This window comes from Ixodes scapularis, unplaced genomic scaffold (assembly GCF_016920785.2).
Source record: "Ixodes scapularis isolate PalLabHiFi unplaced genomic scaffold, ASM1692078v2 PGA_scaffold11__112_contigs__length_91849675, whole genome shotgun sequence".
Lineage (NCBI taxonomy): Eukaryota > Metazoa > Arthropoda > Arachnida > Ixodida > Ixodidae > Ixodes > Ixodes scapularis.
This window is the reverse complement of record NW_024609837.1, coordinates 86,379,033-86,401,644: the sequence shown is the minus strand read 5'-3', so window position 1 is coordinate 86,401,644 and position 22,612 is coordinate 86,379,033. Positions and strand designations below refer to the sequence as shown.

Sequence of the window (22,612 nt, the reverse complement as noted above, 5' to 3'; positions counted from 1 at the left end):
AGAACTCTGCTTCCAGTCAGCCCTTCTTGGTTTGGTTTCCCAGATCTTGTGCCTTGCGCAGTTTTCTTTTCCTTGCGGGAACCGGTACATCCTGAACCCCTTTTTCACTTTGTTCGAGCACCCAACGACACTGCAGCCCCCCCATTTCTTTTTCATCTAACGTCTGGCAGAGTGCAGTGCAGAACGATCATTTTCATCGTCGTCTCTCGCTCCATGAACTCTAGCGAGCCGACTGCTGGCTCGAGTCAGCAGGGCAAACGGGTTTTATCAGCCGCCACCAGCCTTACACCAAACAAGGGTGAAGCTTGCAATTTAAGGTTATAATTATAATGCAATTAAATGCAAAGGTGCAATCAAGCTAGACAGCAAGGCACATCATGGCGGATGCGCACAGTTGCCAGACTGTTTGATCAGTGCTGCCAGACTGGCGGCTGGATCAAAGAACCGCCGAACTCTCCCAGTATAAAAGGCTCTGGATTGCACCGTGATATGAATAACAACTGAAAACATAGTTGAGGCCGATACGCACATTCGCACCTGAATGCATTCAAGTGCGCTGCGGCGTCCTTACAGCAAGGAGCGGTCGCTTGCAGCATGACGAGCACCGTTGTGCAACGCTCGGTAGCGGGATGCAAGAAAGTCTCGCCCAACTTTCGAAAGCGTTGCGGCGTGTTCGGCCAATCAGAAGCCAAGAAAGGGGAGGAGGGTCACGTGTTTGCTCTTGAAATTATAAAGCGCAAGACAGACATGGACATGTAGATAGGACAGCGCTATACTCACAGCTGGGGTTTAAATAGAAAACAAAGGAAGAGGAGAAAGAAGTGATAGAAATTATACGGAAGACAAAAAGGAGGAAAATTAAAGAATGAAATTAAAGTAGGAGAATCATAGCAAATATAAATGGATACCTACATGTATAAATGAATAAATAAATGAAAAATTAAAGAAAATATTAATAAAGACATTATAAAGTTGTGTTGAAATAATCTTAAAAGTTAAATTTTTTTAATGTCTTTATTAATAATTTCTTTAATTTTTTTATTTATTTCTACATATCCATTTATATCTATCTACATTTGCTATGATTCTCCTACTTTTTTAATTTCATTAATTTTTGTCCTTTTTGTCTTCCATATATTTTCTATCGCTTCTTTCTTCTCTTCCTTAGTTTTTATTAAAACCCCAGTTGGGAGTAGAGACACTTTCAGGCAGCTGTGCATGGGCGCCGCCATAACCGACCTTCAGTTTGTTTCCTCTTATTCCGTTCGCTTCACTTCATCGTAGCCACAGCAGGACAGATTATTGCCACTTTAGGTGTTACCGTGTCCTTCTACCTAGCATTGGCCTTTGTGGAGGCTCGTCAACGCCTGCTTCAGTGGCTCGGCATCTCAGTAAGACAAGAGCAGGTCAGCAACGGTGGCTCTACCTGGGGCATGTTTAAAGGGACACTGACACCCCCCAAAAATGTTTTTTCATTTTTTGCCAGGCGATTCATTATGGTGTCGGAAGACTACCCAATAAATATTTTGCTACAGAGTCACGCATATTTTTAATAAAGCCAAAAAATGCAACTGCTCGAAACCAAAACCTTCGCACGGAGGTCGGAGAAGTGGAGAGGAGAGAGTGAGTGTTGGAAGTCACGTGGTTACAGCCGACCACAATTCACCCAACCGTGCGCTTTTCTCTTTTTTTGTTTTGTTCTGAGCGCAGCAGACGAAATGCGTTGCGGGAACCGTTTGCCTTGCAATTCCTTTGCCGTTATGTTTCTTCTGCTCGTTGTTCTGTACTTCGAGATAAGTTGTGTTGTACATTCTGGGGACCATCGCCCTTCCTCGATGGCTGGTATAACGGCCGTGGTTTGGGACGCGCAGCCTGGTTGCCGTGGGCTCGAACTTGTCTGTGAAGCGTAGGAGAGCCGCCTGGCTTGGGGGGCTCTCCTCACTCTCTCCCGGGGGGACCTTTTTGCGTCCCCCGCTCATCCGGGGACCTGGTTGTTTTGAGAGAGGACGACGCCCGCGGGGGGGGGGGGGGGGGGGGGAGGTTGACGCGCGTTCCCGACTTCGGGAACGGGGGGGTTTTGGACAGTGTGCCTCCCGCGGATGCGATAGAGATCGGACGTGTCGCGAAGGACTTCCTTTGCCCGCTCTGGACTGCGCTCTCGGGACGGTGTCGACAGGGTGAGCCTTTCATCCGACCTTGTCGGCGCGGGGGTTTTGGGGGGACAGTGTGTCTTTTGGTGTTCCAATGGACACCGTTGGACCCAGTCCTATTGTGGTACGTGCTCCTCCTTTTTAGAGAAGCGATCAGTTGTGCGGCTGACGTTCCGACCCGCCCGTAGCGGTCTTCTCGAGAGAAAGCTGCGGGGTCTGGGACTAGGCTTGGCGTCTACCGATTAGAGACCGCCGCTGAACCCTTCGGTTACCACCCCCCGTGACCATCCCACAACATTTAAGTGTTGGCAATTAGTAGTGAGTGCCCGTGGTGAATTCCCGTGATCGGCTCCGAAAAGAATACTCCCAAGATGTTGCGTGAGGAGCTGCCTCACATGTCCTGCATCTGAAAGTGGCATTGTGCGGCAGAGGTGTCAAAAATTTCCGAAAGATCAACCGGTCGGGATCAATGGCTGGCTGCAATTCCTGTAGAACAGTTACGGGCACCTCGGAAAGAGGACGCTACCTGATTCATACACTCCTTGCATTTCGTGGAAAGCGATTACTTTGAGTTCGCAGGTGTCAAAAAAGGAATCCCATACCATTTAGTTCAGTAACGTATCATCCACAAAATTTTTTTTTCTCAGTGAAAATAGTAAAAAAAAGTGAAAGCTGCTTACAACTCCCTGTAACGCCGAATTAGAGCGCAGCTCTTGAGGAGGAGGAGGGAAGGGCACTGGGGGGGGGGTTAAACTAACCAGGGGGGTCACGTGACCTTGGGGGGTCACGTGACCTTGGGGGTCACGTGACCCCCAATGCCGATGATGTCATCACTGACGTCATCAGTGACGATGACGATGCGGGTACCGATGACGTCATTAGTGACGTCACTGAAGACTTCACCAGTGATGATGACGATGACGATGCGAATGTCGGTGACGTCATCAGTGACGTCGCTGATGACGTCATCAGTGATGATTACGATGACGATGCGGATGTCGGTAACGTCATCAGCGATGATGACGATGACGATGCGGATGCCGGTGACGTCATCAGTGATGATGACGATGACGATGCGGATGCCGGTGACGTCATCAGTGACGATGACGATGTGGATGCCGGTGACGACATCAGTGACGTCACTGATGACGTCATCAGTGATGATGACGATGACGATGCGGATGTCGGTAACGTCATCAGTGATGATGACGATGACGATGCGGATGCCTGTGACGTCATCAGTGATGATGACGATGGCGATGTGGATGCCGGTGACGTCATCAGTGATGATGACGATGTGGATGCCGGTGACGTCATCAGTGATGATGACGATGACGATGTGGATGTCGGTGACGTCATCAGTCACGATGACGTCATTGGGGGGTCACGCGACATCGGCGGGGGTCACGTGACCTAAGGGGAGTCACGTGACTTCGGGGGGTCACGTGACCTCGGGGGGGGATCATGTGCCCCCCACGAGGTCACGTGACCCCGGTGGGGGGGCTCGCGCGGTGCATTATGGGACATTTCCCATGATGCACCGGGGTCACGTGACCCCGGTGGGGGGGGGCTCGCGCGGTGCATTATGGGACATTTCCCATGATGCACCGGGGTCACGTGACCTCGGGGGGGTCACGTGCCCCCCCACGAGGTCACGTGACCCCGGTGGGGGGCTCGCGCGGTGCATTATGGGACATTTCCCATGATGCAACGCGCGGTTACGCCGACGCCGACGGCGACGCCGCTCAAGCCGGAAACGGGCCCCTAAGAGCTGCGCTCTAAAAAGAAATGTAAACATTGCAAAATGTCTTGACAAAAAAAAAAAAAAAAAACGCTAACAGTTGGGATTGAACCCGTGCCCGCTGCGTGTGAAGCGGACGTCTTTCGACAGAGCTACTGGAATAACTCTTGGGAGAACTCTTTTGTCCATAACAATGTAGCGGGTCGACTGTAGGTCGGAAAGTTTGCTGCTGATTTCCCTCCAGTACATGCACTCCCAGCTTGAAGTCGGGCAGCACCACGCATAGGCCACATTTGCACCTCGTAAAGAAATCATACGCGTGCATATTCAACTCGAAGTATGCACCTTGTGCTTGACTTTTGAGCAAGCGATGTCTTCAGCCACGAGAAGGGACGACGGCTCGGCGACATCTTTGTGCAATCGACATGGTGGTCGGGCGTGTCGTACGCGATGAATGCCAATTCTTTTAATCGATCCAAAATTTCTCTTTCGAAGGAAGACAGAATTCGCTGGTACCGCAAACGACAGTTCTGAAGTAGAGGTCCCACGCCCATCGTCCGCTGGCATCGCTGCTCCGCGAGTCCCACGATATGTGAAACAACGCCATGTTGAGAATTACGCAGTGAACGCACAGAATGCTTTCGGTTCTCTGTGAAACTTTTTTTTCAATCAACCTATTTGCAACTTTTCAGAAGCCACAAAAAATGGGTTTCCTATTTTTTTCTATTTTTAATATTGAGTGTGTGCCTTCAATGAGCAACGACCTTGATTAAATTTATTGGTTGTGTCTAAACCTTAGAAAACGGCCCGTGACCACGAAAAAGAGTGAGCGCGACTCAAACCGGCCAGTTCTTGATCGGCGGTTTTCAAGCGGAAAGAAACCGAATTTCGAGCTGCAAATTCTGTTCTGGGTAGTTGGGCTCTCATATATCACGCAAAACTAAAAACATCGGCAAATATAAATACCCCTGTCAGTGTCCCTTTAAGGCTGCGGTATCACGGTGGCCATCTTGAACAAGCTACTAGTTGAACCTTCAGGGCAGCGTTGCCTCGCTCACCCGTCATGTTTCTAAAGGTGCTGTTGCTGATTACCCAGACATGCTATAGGCTGTCCCTCCAGTACGGCTGGTCATCACCCCTGTGAGTGAATGGCACGTGGACGTGTCTGGCCACACGAACCGTGTGCCTGTAGAACTCAGTTTGCCTTTGTGTTTGCCACCAGAGCCGGTGCCAGGGATGGTTAATGGCTATCATAAGGCTAACGGAAAGATAATAAGGAATGAGGAACAATTGCTGGATCGGACTGGGTATGGACATTGTTTAAAGCTCAGTTTATTCCATCTTTTCACAAGTATTTACAGAAAAGTTCCCATACAATTTAACTTTTCGAATATTCACCTATATTTACAATTTTACACGCTACTAGTCCAAAGTTTAGTGCAGGCGAATTCGCCTGTTATGATGGGAGGCATCAAAGGCAACGACAATGTCACTCAACTCCAGGCTTTTTGCAGTGGCTTTTTCCACAGCGAGTACACCCAAGCTGATTAGCCTTTTGTCGCACCCTGTTTCTCAGATACATCTTCAGTCGAGGCAGGCATGAAAATGTATGTTCACATGCAGCACTGGAGGCAGTAATTGTCAGAGCTATGACACAGAGATGATAGGTTTCCTGAAAGGCTATCTGAAGCTTGCCTAGAAATTCAGCAAACGTTATGGTGGTTGTCACCTTGCACTGGTTCTCTTTCTCGTATCGCTGCACAACTTTAGGACTCAGTTTCATCTCAGCCACCAAACTATCCCAGTCGCATGAGTAATGGCTAGCCAGCGTCTCAACCAGTGTAATCTTCATGAAACGGTCATGCTGAGGCTGGAAACATAATATTAAGGTCTTTAAGAACATCAGTTCTCGCCAAATCGTTGCTGAAGTTCTTCGCACATCCTATCCAAGATGGGAAGAGAAATGTGCGCTCTATAGTCCTTTTTCGGTGCAGTAGCTGGTGTCTTCCCCGGACAGCGTTGCTTCTGTCACATACTCTGCAAGGTGTGCAGGCAAACGATTGATTCATCCATCTGCTGTGAGACTAATACCACTCTTTTCTGCAATGCTTACACATTGACTCCAAATGCTTGAGAAGCCTTCTGCCGTCCTCAGTTTGCTGAACCGCTCACATACTCCAGTGATCATCATAGATGCTTGAGTAAGGTCGCATGTTTTGATTTGTAGATAGTCCGAGATGATCTGCAGGTCGTCCAAGACTTGGCTGAACATGTAAAAATGTGACACAGACATAAGTCCACCTGGTGCAAAATCCCACGTGCTTTCACCAATCTTGTTTTGGCGCTTTCTGCGATCTGTGCGAGTGTAACGATGATTACGGGGAGTGTGCGGCCGACGGCTTTGCAGGCATTTACTTGGCAGGCCCAGCTAGTCTCGCTGATTCTTTTAAGTTCAATAGTTGTGCCGCATACCTGCTTCTGGACTGCGAGAAACATTGCACGTGCTGCAGATCCACCGAAGAAGACATACAGTGTGTCCATTAGGGTGAAAAATGTTCTCACAGAGCCTAAAGCTTTGCACGCGTCGACAATGAGTAAATTAGCCGGTGGTTGAGGCAGGGGACGTACACGGCTTGAGGCTCATCTTTCTTCAGAAGGGCTCGAACTCCTTTGCTCTTGCTGCTCATGGCGCTGGCACCGTCATACGTTTGTGCAATGCAGTTCTCGAGAAGGATTCCACACACATGACTGCCTCTCCTTTATGTAGCTGTAGAGAGAGGCTGCGTCCAGCATCTCTGTGCTCTTGAACCCAAGAAACCTCTCGTACACGGAGCCGTTGAGGAAGTACCATACTACGACAGAGAGCTGCTCTATTTTCCTAACATTGCAGGACTCGTCAGTCATTAGTGCGAAGCATTGGGCACTGTCCACTTCCTTCTTAAAATGGCGCAAAGTTAGATCTGACATGACAAAAAGTATCTCGTCCTGAATCGAGTGGTGCGTACACTTTGTATTGGCAGGGCCACTCTTCAGTTTTTTAGCACAATGAGATAACTTTTCGGAACAAGCTGAAGCAGCTCGAGAAAGCTTTTCTATTGTCACTCAAAAATTACCCGTCATCTGCTCTCTGGGCTATCCACTGAATCGCAGTGAATCAAAGCACGTCAGATATTGCAGAAATGTAGTGGCGGTTCTCTCTCACCTCCGTTTGAATATGCCTCCCTGAGGTGCACGGCCACTTAATTTTCTGTGCTTGTTTCCTTCATGAGCCTGAAGGAAGCCCAGGATGCCCGGGACATCTTGTGCGCCGCACTGTTCGCACAAAGTCGAAGTCCGCCATCCTTCCGAAGGGCTTTATTCCAGTTGCGATAGCCCTCTGTCACAGACACCGCACTTCCACTTCTCTGTCCGCCTGTGGAGAACACCCGACAGGGAAAGCAAAAAGCAGAGTTTGAAGCCACGCTGTACTCCAACCCCGGAAAGCTGGTGTGCCACTCTGCCTTGAAGGTCCTGGAATCGCTCCCATACTTGGTTTTGGGGAAGGATCGTAGCACGGACTGTGGTTGAAAATCGTAGGCTGCTTTGGCCACATCAGATGGTATGTCTGCCTTCATGCGAGGAGGTGGGGTTTTCAGTTTGTTGTTCTGAAGGCAGACAAACCGAAAACTCGGCTCGCCGTCGTCGCTCTCAGATGGACTGGAGGCACGTTCTTCTTCCCCGGCGCTTGTGTTAACCGACGACTTCTCGTCGAGTGAACGCTTGGCTTCATGACTATGAGGCTCAGAAACGTCTTCCTCAGCTTTCCGTTTAGCGCATTTGTGTCAAAAAAAGTTCCTTATTGGACGACTAGACGCCATAGCGCAGGGGTGGCCAAGCTGCGGCTCTTTGCGTCTTAAAGTGCGGCTCGCGAGCCGCATGCGGCTTTTTGTGTCTTAAAGTGCGGCTCGCGGCTCCCTCTCTTATGCCGCCGCCGCCCCCCCCCCCCCCCCCCCCACTTCACTCCCCTGCCTCTCTCCCGGTCACACAAGCACTTCCCCAAAAAGAGAAATGGAACACGTTTGAAATCGACAGACAGGTTTCGGTTTGGTTGTCTTGTGCTACTGCTACCTTAAGTACAGTTGGACTGGTTTTGACTCAAATAGATTGAAAGTAGTTCGAATTTTATTTACTGCTCCGAAAAAAAGCCCCGGGCGGCTCTTGGAAGTTTCGAGGTATTGTTTGTGGCTCATAGGCCGGGTCAACCTGGCCACCCCTGCCATAGCGCATCAGACTGAACGCAACCAGTCTACTACTGTCCATCTGAGCGGACACAAAAGATGTTGACTTCAGAAAACCATGTTTGATTTCAAGACCACTTTTGCTCAGGGCACTCGATGGCGTTTCCGACTCATTTTCCCTGACTGGGCTCGCTTTTCGACAATATCCCTGACAATTCCCCGATTTTTCCCGGTAATTAATATTTCCCTGAATATTCCCGGTTTTCCCAATTGCTAGACACCCTGGACAGTGATTACCAGTCGCTTCTTAAATCCACCGCCCTCATTTTTTCTCGACAATACTTGTCATCTTTACTACTAAATAACCCTCGATGATTTTAACGTGTAGTTAATCCAAGTACCGTATTTACTCGCACAATGAACGCACTCGCGTAATGAACGCACCCCCCAAGTTGGCTCTCAAAATTTCGACTTTTTTTTTTTACTCGCGTAATAAACGCACCCTGACTGGGACGTCAAAATTTTGACCCCCTTCCCCCATGTGCGTGAACGCACTTTTCTATCCTGGTGCAGCGAGGTCACGAATGCACGGGCAGCGAGGGCGGTGAGGGCGGTGAGCGCGTTAAAAAGATTCGCAAAGATCCAAAGGGAGCAAGGAAAAAAAAAAACATTGAGAGGATGGAGCCTTTTTCTTTTGCACAGCGCAGTCTGGACTTTTGGTTGGCGCGCCGCCGCGCGCAAGGAGGTATGAAAGAGAGGCGGAGAAGCGCTCTAAGGGAACGAAACAACTTGCGAAAGTCGGCAAAAAAAAAAACAAAAAAACACGGAATTAAGAGAAAACAAAAACAAAGAGGAGCTTTTTTTTCTTTTCTTTGCACAGCGCAGTTTGGTTTCGCGCGCCGCGCGCAGGGAGGTAAGAAAGAGGAGCCGAGAAACCCTCTAAGCAAACAAAACAGCTTGCAAAAAACGGCAAAAAAACAAAAAAAAAAACCACGGAATTGAGGAAAAAAAAAAAAAGAAGAGAAGCTTTTTCTTCTTTGTCTTTTTTTTTTTTTTTTTTTGCACAGCGCAGTTTGGTTACGGGGGTCGCGCGCCGCGCGCAAGGAGATAAGAAAGATAAGCGGAACCCTCGCCTAAGCAAACAAAACAGCTTGAAAAAGGCGGCAAAGAAAACCAAAAAACTAAAAAAAAAAAAAAAAAAAAAAGGTTTTTTTTTTTTTTTTGCACAGGTTAGTTAGGTTACGGGGTCGGGCTCCCCGCGCAAAGAGATAAGTTACTTAGATTTTTCAGGGTAAAAGGTCCCTTCATTATGCGAGTAAATACGGACCCAAAAGTTTTACTTCGCGTAATGACCGCCCCCCCCCCCCCCCCCCCCCCAACTTTGCATCGATTTTTCGGGGAAAAAAAAGTGCGTTCATTCTGCGAGTAAATACGGTAGTCATCCTGAAGTGTCTCTCACCAATAACAACAGTGTTTCAGCAACACAGTCAGAATCATTTTCATCGGTGTTTACTTGTGAGGACACTACTTCATCTCCCGCCTTAGGCAGGTTTAATGACATGTCTATGTCTGAAATAGTAATACTGAAGAGGCCGGCATTTTATCTCTTCTAAATAAACTTAAAATATCATCTGCCTCTGATCACACCGGTCTAAATAACAAGATACTTGAAAATACTGTGCAAGGCTTTCTGGGATCTTGACAGCCATTTTCTTGCAGTAATATCCCAGGAGAAAATATCCAGTTGGTATCTAGCTGGTCCTAGTTGGTTCCAGCTGGTCCTAGTTGGTTTCAGCTGGTCCCAGTTGGTTTCAGCTGGTCCCAGCTGGAACTTAGCTGGGACCAACTAGCCCTTAGCTGGGACCAGCTAACCCTTAGCTGGGACCAGCTAGCCCTTAGCTGGGACCAGCTAGCCCTTAGTTGGGGCCAGCTGGGACCAACTAGCCCTTAATTGGAACCAGCTGGGACCAACAAGCACTTAGCTGGGACCAGCAAGCACTTAGCTGGGACCAGCAAGCACTAAGCTGTCCAGCTGGTTCTTAGCTGGCACATAGTTGGGTTCAGCTGGAGCTGCTGATATAGGTGTTTTTGCTGAGATTGGCCAACATATGCTTAAAGCACTCTCAATATTACCATTAGCTTGCCCGACCTGGCGGCCGCTCTGAGAGAAAATGTGGATGAGAACTGAAAAATCCAGCGGTGCGCGACGCATTCTCAGGAGACGGTACACGCGCTGCCTACCTTTCTAAATTTGACTGATTTAGTGGTTTTCAACGATCCCCATGAAGTTTCTAGTTGAAACATAAATGTTTATTTTTACTAATTAAAAAGTTAGTTAACATACATTTGTAAAATTAGGTGCTTAATTGCACAGTCTTGATACTATATGTGATTGAAAAGTCGGACAAGCTAATGGCAATATTGAGTGCTCTAAACGCAATATTGAATGCTCTAAAGTTCCTTTTTTTTAATATTTTGGCCGCTGTTGTAAAAACATGTGGCATATGAGCTGGAGATCAGGTGGGACAAGCCGGGGTACAGCTTAAACAAGCAAGTGTTTAGAATTTGTGCCACGTGAGCATGAGCTGGCAAATTTGATTGGGCCAGAGCTGGCAGCAGTTGAAGCAGTTAGCTAGCAAAGCTAAGAATTTGAGACAGACACCAACTGGCCTTTTTCTGGTACTTGATGACGAGAAGCAACTTCTATTTATTTGGCAAGTAGGATCGAGCTACAGAGACTGCTCTTTTGTGCAACACAGGAAGAGGGACCCAGCTTACTCACTTCTAAAAAGAGCCTTAAAGGCTAAAGACACAAAGTAGCTATTCGCCCCAGTGTGCATGTATACACAGGGCACAACACCAGGCGCTATTTCAACGAGTAGATTACTGGCAGCATGTCCAGGAGGCACCTGGCGCGCTTTCACAATGTGAGTGCATTTTTGAACAGGTGTTGTTACAAATCTAGGTGACACGGCAAAAATCTTGGCCTGTCCATTTGTGTCCTGAAAAGACAGCAAGTGCTCAATTTTTATGTACACTTTGGATGGTAAGATTGCAGCTGTGCAGTCAGTTTTGTTCGGTCTTCCATACTGCTCACTATGGAACACAAACTGGGACACCGCAACCCTATCATGCTCCATCACTTGACCGCTTATAATATGTCCAATCTGGCTCTGGGCCAACTCCAAAAGTGGTAGTGGCACTTGCCGTGGCTTGCCAAGTGGTGCGACAGTCCCTCGATTTGAGACGCTGCCTCCACTTAAAAATGACTGTGTCTCAGGACAAGCTAAGGCTTTTAGGCCAGGAAACAAACTTCTCATCATAAGGCGCTCCACAATTTGCAATGGCACACCCTTGGCCGATGTAACAAGCTCCTTCACCTGGCCAATATTTGATTCAAAGGCAAAACAAGAATGTGCCCACAGTGGGCCTTGGTGCAGCACACTTTTGGACAGGTGTAGCATCTGGTGGATGTTGAATGTCATCTGCTTCTCACCATAAAGCACCTGGACATCAACAACAAACTTCACGAGACAATTGATGCTCTCTGTGACATCACCCTTGGTGACATTGTCTTGCAGCAAAAGATAAATACCTTTTACTAGTAAGGCAAAGTGACACAAAAACTTTGAATGCAGTATGCCATCCAAGCATGGTAAAGAAAAGCACAGAAGCCACTGCTGCCATTCGGTCGCTTTCCAGTACTTCCGTACGGAAAGCGACCGTTGCAGTCTGTGGAAGCATGATGGTGGTTTCATACTAAGCAGCCTCTGATCAAGTGCATCAAAAAGTGCTGGACAGCCAATGTAGAAATCCTCTCCCACGCTGGTCAGCCACAGCTCTGTGAGCTGCCGCGTTGTGCCGAGCAAAACACAATGCATATAATCTGGTGTAAATCCCCAGATTACGTCAAATCTGGGGAGATTCATGAGGGGTGTTGGACCCTTTACGCCTTTGATGGGCTTGTCGCTGGCAGCCGCTCTCTTCATCAGTGCCAGGGTCCGGTCCGTGTCCCTGTCCTCCACCACTTCATCAACAGTGTACTTGACAGTTCCTGTTTGGAAAACAAAAGGTATTAAATGTTAAGCAAGTAAGCCACATGAATCAAATTTTCTTTTACAGATAATTTACAACCAGGCAAAATGAATGCCGCAAAGGAGGACTGGTATTTGGTAATAGGCAAATCAAACCTAAAATGCGAAACCAGTGTTATAGCAGTAATTGTAGTGTTCCGGGCTCTTGAATGTAGTAGGGTTTTTGGCATGCTTGTTTATTAATTAGGTGCACATTAATGCAAACAGACTACAGAAACCACTGCATACAGCACCATGCTGCCGCCTCTTGTGCAATAACTGACAACATTTATGTCTGGCAGAATAGCTTCAAGCTCATTTAGTGAGCACTTAGACAGCACAAATAGTATACATAGCTCAAAAATGGCAATAAAGAACCACTTTGATTTCTTTTCTTGCCAAATGCTTTGTTAGAAGTTCCCCACCATTGATGACAGTTCCAGGGTGCAGGCACCATCCACACCCGTAGTGCCCATTATACTGCAACATATTTTGCATAATTGCCCTGGCAGGGGCATCAGCGCAGCAGCTGAAGCAATGGATCTGCAGGAAAAGAATGCAGTTGCTTATAAAATGCACCACAGAGCCGCTATAATCTATATTATATTGTAGTGCTTGCCGGCGATCTACCATGTCGCCCCATGTCTGAGTGGCTTGCGGCACGGATCGCGCGATGCCAAAATACATTGCTTTCATTGTAGAGTGCTCGCTGTAGCTCGGAAACTTCAAGCTCTTTGAAAACTGGATTTTTCTTCGCTTCATTTACAGAACCACAGGTATTTAAATAAAATAAATAAAAACTATATTTCTATTAACAAAATGAGTAAAGATAATCGATAACATAAAGTCATGTTGCATTCATCGTACCACTGTGAGCTAAGAAATTAGCTCTCTTAAGGCCTGTTCACACATCTGCGCTACATTTGCTTACAACAAAACGTGACTGCAGGTTGCCATTGCGACCCTTGCAATGAGCCAATGAGGAGGCAAAAAGTTGCACAACATAGCGCATACAATGCAAATTTGTTAACTGGCCGCGTCCCTGTACTTTCCGGCCGTCTGCCATGCTGAAAGTGATACCCTTCTTTTCTTTCCTTCCCCTTGTGACCACTGCTGAGCATAACCAATATCAATTGGACCCAGCAACTGAGCCACGTGCCCCTGCGGTCACCGCCATACCACTCACGATTTAACATTTTATATTTAATCTATCTGCAGTGCCCCTGTTTTTACGTATGGGTACAGTTTTTCTCTGAGTATGTCTAATCTGCCATCTGCACGTTGCGACCGAACCTGGTTAAAGATCCCCCGCTCAAGAGACCAAAAAGTATGTGAATTCTTGCCGTGAGTAAAAGCCGGCCAACAAAGCTTGGTACAAAGTAACGTCGAAAGTTGAGTTGGTATTCGTTGATCCTAATATATAAACAGTGCGAAACACATGAACAGAGAAGAAATACGCTTGGTACAAAGGCCCTTATACACATAGCTTACACTGACATACTTTGGTCCTTTCTGGTGGTAGAGCGCACCCTTTACTGTACTAATTGTAGAAACGGGGAAACGAGCATTGCGAGCAAGCAAAAACGAGCGAGCGCAGCTTCCAATGCATTAATGGCAGGCTTCTACCACCAGCAAGGACGACGGCTTTGATATCACATGCAAGCCCTGTATACTATATGCACATACCTTTGAACAAACAGTTCTTGTGCCTGCCTCCCAGGTAATTCCCTCACAAGATAAGTCTTCCATTTGATCAACGAAGGCCGTCAGCAGTAGTGGCATGTCGGGATGGGTCTGTCCATACCACAGCATGGTGACGAGGACATTCTTGTGCCGGAGGTGTGGCGGAAGTTCGTTGATCATCACTTGCACCGGCCATATCGAGTATTTGGAGGAATTGAAAAGCGGACTTCCGTCGGAATTGATGGTCAGCGTTAAATCGTGCAAATCCATCTTTTCCCGGACGGCTTTGTATGCGTCACCGTCGGAAATATCCGACATCCCATCACTGCCATTGTCGTGGTGAGCATCTATTTCTTGCAGGCGCTTAGTTAGAGCACTAGAAATTTCTTCTCTCGAAAGCAACTCTGTTATCTGTTTCCGGATCGGCATGCTAAAAAAAAAGTGGCCGTCAATCAACATCTGCCGACCATCACAGAGTTTGCCGCAGTTGGGGCAGGGGGCCTGAACTGCGTTGCGGTCAGCAAGGCGACCCGATGTGGAGGCGACTAGTCTTTTGCAGTCGTTGCAGTAAAAATGAAACTTGGCAGTCTCAACAGTGATACCGGCGTTCTTTTTAAACAAGTACTTGGTTGCCGGCACGTCGCATCTTTTCAGAACGTAGGACATCATCTTCTGTAGAGTTTCGACCGCCTTCCACGGGAGTCCGAACTCTATGATGAAGCCCACGGATAGCGCTAACAGGTCATTGGCGGTTAGCTGGGCCTCCTCTTGCGGTTCTTGCCGAGTTCCTGGAGAGCCGCCGGGTTGTGGTGTTGGCGGCGGTGGTGTGGCGCGGGTAGCACTAGGACTTGACGCAAGCGAGTCATCGCTTTCGGCGGGTGCAGAGTCGTCGTCGCTTTCGGCAGGCACAGAGTGGTCGTCGCTTTCGGCAGGCACAGAGTGGTCGTCGCTTTCAGCAGACGAGCCGCCATCTCTTTCGGCAGGCAATAAGTCGTCGCTCTCGGCAGGCGTGCACTCATCGGTCTCGTCAGGCGCTTGCAGGTCCGTTTCGCGCTCGTCAAACAATCTTTTTTTCGTTGTGTATGGTAGGTCTGCTATGTCGGCTCCATATTCAAGATACCGCTTCCGCGGAGGCATTTTCACAGCATACACGTGCAAACTCAAACGCAGATCAAGCAGATCACCCACGACAGCTCCAGGCACAAGAAAAGCTGTAGAAAGCCGATGGTCAAGAAATCTGGTCAAGACAAGCCAAGCCAAAGCGAACTCGCGAAATTATTCCTCTAAAGTAAATAGAAACACGCTTTTACAACAACATGGGTCTAAAGTATCAATGTGCCATAGTTTGAGTCAACTAATAGTTTGTTCCTATTTTAAAAAGTTAAAATATTATTTAATAATTGCTAGCATATAGTATTCTTTAGACGCGTTGCGGACGCGGCAACCATGGTCACCGCGCTGTGGTATTCGCACGTCCGCTAGTATTTTGACGGTTGCTTGCTTTTCTCTACTCGGACCACGTGCATTCGCTCTTCAAAATGTTTGCGCTAGTTCGATTTGTGGACGACCACAACAACAAGCGACTGCATATCGTTTCTACAAGCAGCATCGATGGCTTCTCTCCGACTAGCACGGACGATTTCGACAAAAAGTCGACCTACATGGTGTTTCACGAAGACTCTGAAGGCAACGGAGAAAACACGGGGTTTTATAGTGCCCACGTCCTTCTGCTAGCCGGTACGTATACGTACCATTATTTATCACAGGTACACCTGTCAAAACGCAGTTTGACGCCGTCGAGTTCACCAAAAAATGCCAATGGTATCTAAATCTTGGACGATCCGACGGCACTCCTACAGAGCGTTCAAGTGCCGTCCGACGGTACTCCACTCGCACGTTCAAGTGCCGTCCGAAAGTCTCCTATAAAACGAGGTCGCAAAGCGAAATTTTTGAAGCTGTAGTGTAGCTTAGTGGTACAATGTCTCCCTCACAAACAAGCGGCCCCGGGTTCAATCCCCGGTGCGGAGTTACTTTTTTTTTTTTTTTTTTCTCGAACATTTTCTTTTGTCGACGCATTTGGCGATATTTACATTTGTTTTTGGCTGTGTCTAGAATACCGTCCGACGGCCACTGGCGCCTACAAGCGGCGTCCGAAAGAAAGTCGGACGGCGCGTGTATCATGAATAATTGCGAAAGCTGCGACTAGCTGATCAAAAACGGTTGAGGGAATGTGTGTATGTGATCTGCGCACAGTACAGATAGGTTGCACTGACGTAATTTGGTCCTCCTCTTTAGGGGCAAAACTTTCCTTGAGCGTAGCCTTTATTTGTACTTATTCTACAAACAGGAAGCAAACATTACGAGCGAGCTGAAAGGAGTGAGTGCAGCTTCCCCTGCACTCACGGCAGGTTTCTGCCGTCAGCAAGGAGGACGCGGATATAATATATATCATGCAAGCCATGTATAGGTGCCTAGTGTCCTAATGCTATGAACAAAAAATTAATTTTTTAACTAATAGCATCACTATCGGCTTCAAACCTCACTGCATCCGTTAGTGAATTCAGATTGCATAGTCAGCCTGTGCTTTTTGGAAAAAGAGACATGCTTCGGTTAATCATGACCTATAAGGAAATCATTTTTGAATCGCTGCTTGACCCACAGAAACCGAGGAAGAGCTCACGAAAAAAAAGGAGTCGAAGAGGATCGCTTTTCCTAAAGCAAGATTAGAGGAAAGCTCCGACGATGATGTTCCAAGTAAAAAAACGCAACAGAAGAAGGTAAGCATGCAACTTTGATGTATTTGTATACAGCACTTAACTGTGAACTCTGGTATTCTCCTTTGAACTCAGTGCTAATTAATGCAGAATTTAAGTATTCCAAGAAGCAGCATGGGCTGACTCTCACTAATCAATTTTTACAAACTCGTGTTAACCTTTTGAAAATAAGTGCCATAAAGGTGATTAAGAATTTATGCACATACCTGCCTCCAACATTGTTGTTCCTTTCTTATGTGCCAGGTGTCACAGAGGCAAAAACAGCTGCGAACAACCTCGAAGAATGCTGTGTATAGCGAAATATTGGAAAAGCATTTACATCACGCCCACAAAAGCACCAAGGCAGGGCCTTCTGACCGAATTCATCGGGCACAGTCAGTAAGTAATAGCTCAGCACTTCTTCTGTCTTTAACGATGCGGGAAGGCTGACGTTAAGGGGGGATATGGGCCTAAATTTTTTATTTTTATGAAAAAATTCATTTTTTTAATTTTGAGGTTTTCAGTTTTAGAAACTAATTATACACCCTTACACCAAATTTGATTACAATACGCCAAATAGTTATGTTAATATAAAATATTTTCAACACATTGTGAGGCAGTAACAAAGTAAAGGAGTTCAATGTTTGAGTGCATTTTTCTCAGTTCCACTTTTTGCTGCAAATTTCATACGAAGGAATCTTTTGTTCGAAGGTGAAAGTATTCTGTTACCACAATCAAGATGTTTCTGAACTGAAATTTACTCAGGAATCGGGCTATCTACTTTATTTTGTTTTAAGTTGAAGTCCTCAGTGACAAAAAACTAAGTTTTCAAAAATTGACAGATGACAGATATGCATCTCATAGTTTAAGGTAATAACTCTTCCTGAAATATTTACATTTAAGTTATTAAAACTAGATAGCCCGACGTCCCATATCTTCCACTTTATATTCAAGCAGTCAAAATGGCGCTTAATAGCTTGATTTGCATATCATAGATTTCTTAATGAAAAGTGACACATCATCTTATGCAATTATGTAAATTTGTCCTAGAGAGCTGAAAGTTTGCACAGTACACCTATATCTGAAGCCAAATCTCCCGTGCAAATTTCATTCCGATCACTTGAGTAGTTCAAAAGTTTGACCTCTAGCCAGTGTCCCCCCTTAAACGTTTTACTTTTCAGGTCCCAAAAAGGTTGCGGCAGGAGTCAGTCAGTTCATCAGATGAAGACGATTCTTTATGCTCAGCGACAGAGCTGCGCCAAGCACAAGCAGAGACTCGTGCCTGGAGAACAAAAGCAAGACAGCTTGAAGAGGACAAGAAATTTTTGAAAGAGCAGGTTTCCTCACTGCAGCGCTGCTTAGAAAGTAAAATATTTCAAGGTAAGAACATCCTAGAGGTGCAGCTATGCTCCAAGTGTTGAAATGAAAAATTACTCTGCCAATTCCCACAATTGTCTCTACGTTCAGGAATATTTACTACTGTCTTACCTTTCTTCAGCTAGCAGCTGTTGAATGTGTGTTTTTGATTATACTGCATATATGCTTTTATGCAGATTTCTGCTAAAAGTCTAGCACTAGGACAGTGCATTTCACAAATTCTGCCAGTAACTACTAGCACATGTCTGTGTCAAAAAATTGTGCTTCATGGGTTTGTTTATGACGACATGCTAAGGTGGATCATTTTAATTATAAGCGCTACATTTAAGTATTATTTTTCAGCTGAAAAAAGCAGCGAGTGCGAATATTTCAGGCGAAATGAAGGTAAGTGATTCTGCAAACACCACAGTTTGTGAGTCCTGCATAAATAAAACAGTATAAATGGCAGGCTTGGTTCATGGCATACACCTTTCAAATGTGAGCTCATCTTGTAAATGGTGCAACTAAATGTATAAAATATGGTGAGGCAAATAAATGAAGCTGCAGCTGATTTAGTTTCATTCAATGTTATCAAATGTTGCAGTTGAGGATCTTGCAGATGCTCAGCATGATCTGGTGGAGCAGCACAGTGAAGGTAAGTCTTAACTGTCATATCGGAGTTCTTGTGAAAGCTGCATCGATGTAAATATATGATGCATATGTATTGAACATTTGTTGAATTTTCAATTTTAATAGCTGTGGCTGCGAGCACTGACACGGCAGCAGATGGCATTATGCGGGGAGCAGCCCATCAAGGTGAATCACTGCCTTGTAAGCACTTTTATGCTTCTTGAATGTCTGAAGCTGCTTTTGTTTATAGCAGGTACTCTTATAGTAGTTGGAAGTGCATGTGTACCCTTTAATTTTCACAGGCACGACATATCCTGCCACAAGGTGTGACGCTGGTGTCCTCCAGAAGAGTGCACTACCTGCAGCTTGTCTCAGCACTGCAGCAGCTACCAAGAACAGTTCTGCACAGCGTAAGTGCATCAACTGCTGAAATGAATCCTTTGCAGCAACCAACTTATACTGACACTGTTCTGTCACAAGGTCCCCCCCCTGGAGCTTGCCAAGTGAGCGCAGGACCTGCGGGTCCTGCCAGACCTGCGGGTCCTGCCAGACCTGCGGGTCCTGCCAGACCTGCGGGTCCTGCCGGACCTGAAGCAGTTGCTGCAAAGAGCCCTGCCCCCGGTAAGTGCATAAATTACCAAGAGCACCTTAGGAAAGCATTCCGTGTTTGAAGTGACCTTAATTGACACTACAGATCAACATAACTTGTATGCCACTACATAAAAACTACATATGTGTCTATGAAATTGCTATTTTATGAAGGCACCGGCAGAGATGTTGGAAGTATCTGGTTGATGTGGGATAAAAAACCACCCTTGCGTATAGAAATGGTCTGAAAAGCCGCGTTATCTCTCATCTTCGCTCCGGTTCACTTCCTCAAGATGGCGAAGCGAAGAGAGGGAATAAGAATCGCAGCGATAAAAAGCCTCGTCAGCCTCGTTCAACCGTGCCCTTCTTATAAAAAAAAATATAGCTCATCTGTTTGAGATATCGCTGTGTGAGTGATGTTATGGTGTTTGTTGTGTCCCACCTATCGCTCCTGGCTCGTTTTCTGAAGACGCAAATTTCAGTCCAGCATCCCTTAAGTATATCAAATGCTGTCCGGCATACAATTGATTTTGTACAACCGGCTTCAGTTTTCGCGAGCAATTGTATGGACTTTATAGCAAATAGATAGAACTTGTCTATTTGCTACATATATGTTAGTGTCCCGCTATTAAAAGTATTCGGAAATCAGCTCTGCATTCTGGTGTCCCTCTTGTCTGTCCTAGTATCGCATCGTAGTTCACTTTAACACGTTTTGCCTGCTCACCAAAAGATGTGCCTTATTTTTAGTATGGATGATTTTTCTTTTTCAGTTCCTCCGGCATTCACACACCTTCCTGATGGAACTGTAAGAGCTTGCCCTTATTTTTAACTGTAATTGCTACATGTGCAAACATAGTGAGCAGTAAGGTCTTAAACCTGCTCCTTTGTTGTGATGACATACACATCTTTGATGTGCACATTGCTGGCTGTGGGGATAAGCCCTGTTTATCTCCTAAATGCCAAGCGTAATAAGAGTATAGACACTGTTCTTGTACCTCTGCTAAAATGGGTGCAAAACATACAAGAAGTGAATGTATATTTTTATATCTATTTTTGTTCTCTGCATAATGCAATGCTGCTAATTTTATTGTTTCCTTAAATATTGGATGCCAAAATTGTTTATTCGATTGGCAAGTATATATTTAGTGAAATCACAGAATCAAATTTAAAATGAAGATAAAAGAACTTTATCTGTTTCCTGACAGTGACACTTGGGTAGTCCCTACATGCAAATGAAGGGAATGAAAGAACATGTATGCGTTCCCAAATTAGTATAGCCCTTTAATTGATGGCCAGAAATATGGAGAAAGCGTGCTCCTTTTTCCTCTTTTATTGTAGCAATGTTTAACTACTGTACGTAATAATATAAATGTTGTGCTCACAATATATTTTATACTTTCTAGTTTCACCTGACCAAGGGGATAGTCATTTCCAGTGGCCAGGCTGCAAAAATATTTCGGGGGAAAAAGCCAACAATTGTTGGTAAAGAAACAGCTCAAGCGATTTGGACGAACGCCGTACTTGCTACGAGGAGCGTAACTGGAACAACATGTCCCCAGAAGCGAGCAGCCGGAGAGCCAGCAAAGCCTCCTCTAACACCTGAGAAGATCGACGTTGTTCAGGGTGAGCTGGTTTAGGCCAATCCTCTGTGGCGAAATTGAAATCTCAATTTGGGTATATATTGTGTGTCTGTTTCATCTCGTTGTTCAATATTGTAGCCAAACGCCAAAGGCACTGATTATTTAAGGCGGTGGCATTGACTGTCGCATTTCCTGCTTTTGGCAGAACAAATTTTGTGCACATAAAAGCACACCTCGTCCTCGGTTGGATTGACTCATTTACGAGTCGTGGCATTTTACTTTTTGCCTATGAGGCTGCCCAGAGTAGGGTTAGTCCTCAAAACATATATATACTGCTAACTATTACACATTTCTTTCTAGCTGCAATTTCCTTCTGGGGAGACCAGAACAAACAGTCTGCAGCAGCAGCTGCAGTAGTCTGCGACATAGGGAACTTGCTAAGAGAGAAGTGCCAAGACGCAAGGCGTTCCGAAGAGAGGTTGAAGAAGAAGCTGTAGCGCCACAAGGCTATAAACCTTGAAATAAAATTACATTTCCATGCATTGTGTCCATACCATGCAGCTGTCACTGACGGTGGCGGATGAGCTGCCAACAATGGCTAAAACCAGCTGAACTGGCTTCTGGCCACATTTCCAGCTGCGACCAACTGCAGTTGGTCCTGGCTGGGACCAGCAGCAGTTGGTCCCAGCTGGGAATACCTGCAGTTGGTCCCAGCTGGTCCCAGCTGGGACCAGCAGAGCTGGTTTTTGTCAAAATTACCAGCTGGGCCCAGCTGCATTTCCAACTGGGTTGGGAATTTCACCATAAACCAGCTCAGCTGGGAAGCAGCTGGGAATATAGCTGGTCCCAACTGCCATATTTACTCCTGGGATTCTAAAGGTCTAATTTCTCAAAACTGGCATATAGGTAAGGTAATCACCATCTTCAAATCTGAAGATCGCTCTTCCTCACTGAACTATCGACCGATTTTACTAACCTGCGATGGGGAACGCTAAAAAGCATTCCCCATCACAGGTTTTTAGTAAAAGGCTTTCTCTCAAATAGACTTCAGTTCTCTTCCATTAACAATTCCAACTCCTCTTACGCCCAAGTGACATTTGATATTCCCCAGGGAAGCGTGCTGGGTCCATTACTTTTTCTCATATACATTAATGATCTACCCACTTGCGTTTCATCTCATGTCCGTCTTTTTACTGACTGTGTCATCTACTGTAACATCTCTTCTAACACCGATCGCCAAGCTCGCCAATCAGACCAGGACAAGATAACCACGTGGTGTTCTTCGTGGATAATGACCCTCAACCATAACAAAACAAAACCTATGTCCTTTACCAAATGCTCCTCTCAAACTCCAGTCTCTTACCTTTTAAATAACAATACTGTCAAACTCACTTCTACATATAAGTACCTGGGTGTCCACTTTCAGTCTGAATTATCCTGGCACTACCACATTGATCTCACGCCTGCTTCCGCTAACCGTTTTGTTGGATTTATAAAGCGCAATCTTAAACAAGCACCTGCTAATTTACGCAAAAATTTGCTTATATCACTCTAATCCACCCCAAAAATGAATACGCTTCTGCCATACGGGATCCTGAGCAAGCCTACATTATAAGTAACATCGAGTCCCTGCAAGACCGTGCTGCTCGTCTCATTTGTTCAGACTGTTCTTCATTTTCCAGTGTCACTGCATTAAAAAATCAAGCTGAGCTGCAAGACCTATCACGCCACTGTAAACATGCCCGTCTGTAATTATTTCACAAGGTCTATCATTATGCATCACTTCATGAAATTTTTTTTTTTCAAACACCCCCCATTATCTTTCCACGTCTTGAACATTC

At 46.0% G+C, this 22,612-nt stretch overlaps 4 protein-coding genes across 53 annotated transcripts in view; 2 read left to right on the top strand and 2 right to left on the bottom strand.

Moving 5' to 3' along the window:
* LOC8035274 overlaps positions 1-22,612 on the bottom strand; it is a 306,866-nt gene that overhangs the window by 48,279 nt on the left and 235,975 nt on the right. The gene's annotated exons all lie outside the window — the stretch shown is intronic.
* On the bottom strand, positions 9,846-16,933 carry LOC115324394. The gene is made up of 4 exons (XM_029984966.3): positions 16,845-16,933; positions 13,868-15,075; positions 12,607-12,724; positions 9,846-12,162 (listed from the first exon to the last, which is right to left on the bottom strand). Exons 1-4 carry the CDS (start codon positions 16,855-16,857, stop codon positions 10,883-10,885), a joined length of 2,619 nt encoding a protein of 872 aa, XP_029840826.2. The 5' UTR covers positions 16,858-16,933; the 3' UTR covers positions 9,846-10,882.
* On the top strand, positions 15,519-18,489 carry LOC121835119. The gene is made up of 5 exons (XM_042289080.1): positions 15,519-15,601; positions 16,526-16,641; positions 16,882-17,016; positions 17,799-17,997; positions 18,337-18,489. The coding sequence occupies exons 1-5, from the start codon at positions 15,526-15,528 to the stop codon at positions 18,384-18,386; spliced, it is 576 nt and encodes a 191-aa protein (XP_042145014.1). The 5' UTR covers positions 15,519-15,525; the 3' UTR covers positions 18,387-18,489.
* On the top strand, positions 18,765-21,303 carry LOC120840758 (translation initiation factor IF-2-like). Its single transcript, XM_042289079.1, has 6 exons — positions 18,765-18,804; positions 18,906-19,013; positions 19,084-19,224; positions 19,962-19,996; positions 20,595-20,814; positions 21,132-21,303. Exons 1-6 carry the CDS (start codon positions 18,768-18,770, stop codon positions 21,266-21,268), a joined length of 678 nt encoding a protein of 225 aa, XP_042145013.1. The 5' UTR covers positions 18,765-18,767; the 3' UTR covers positions 21,269-21,303.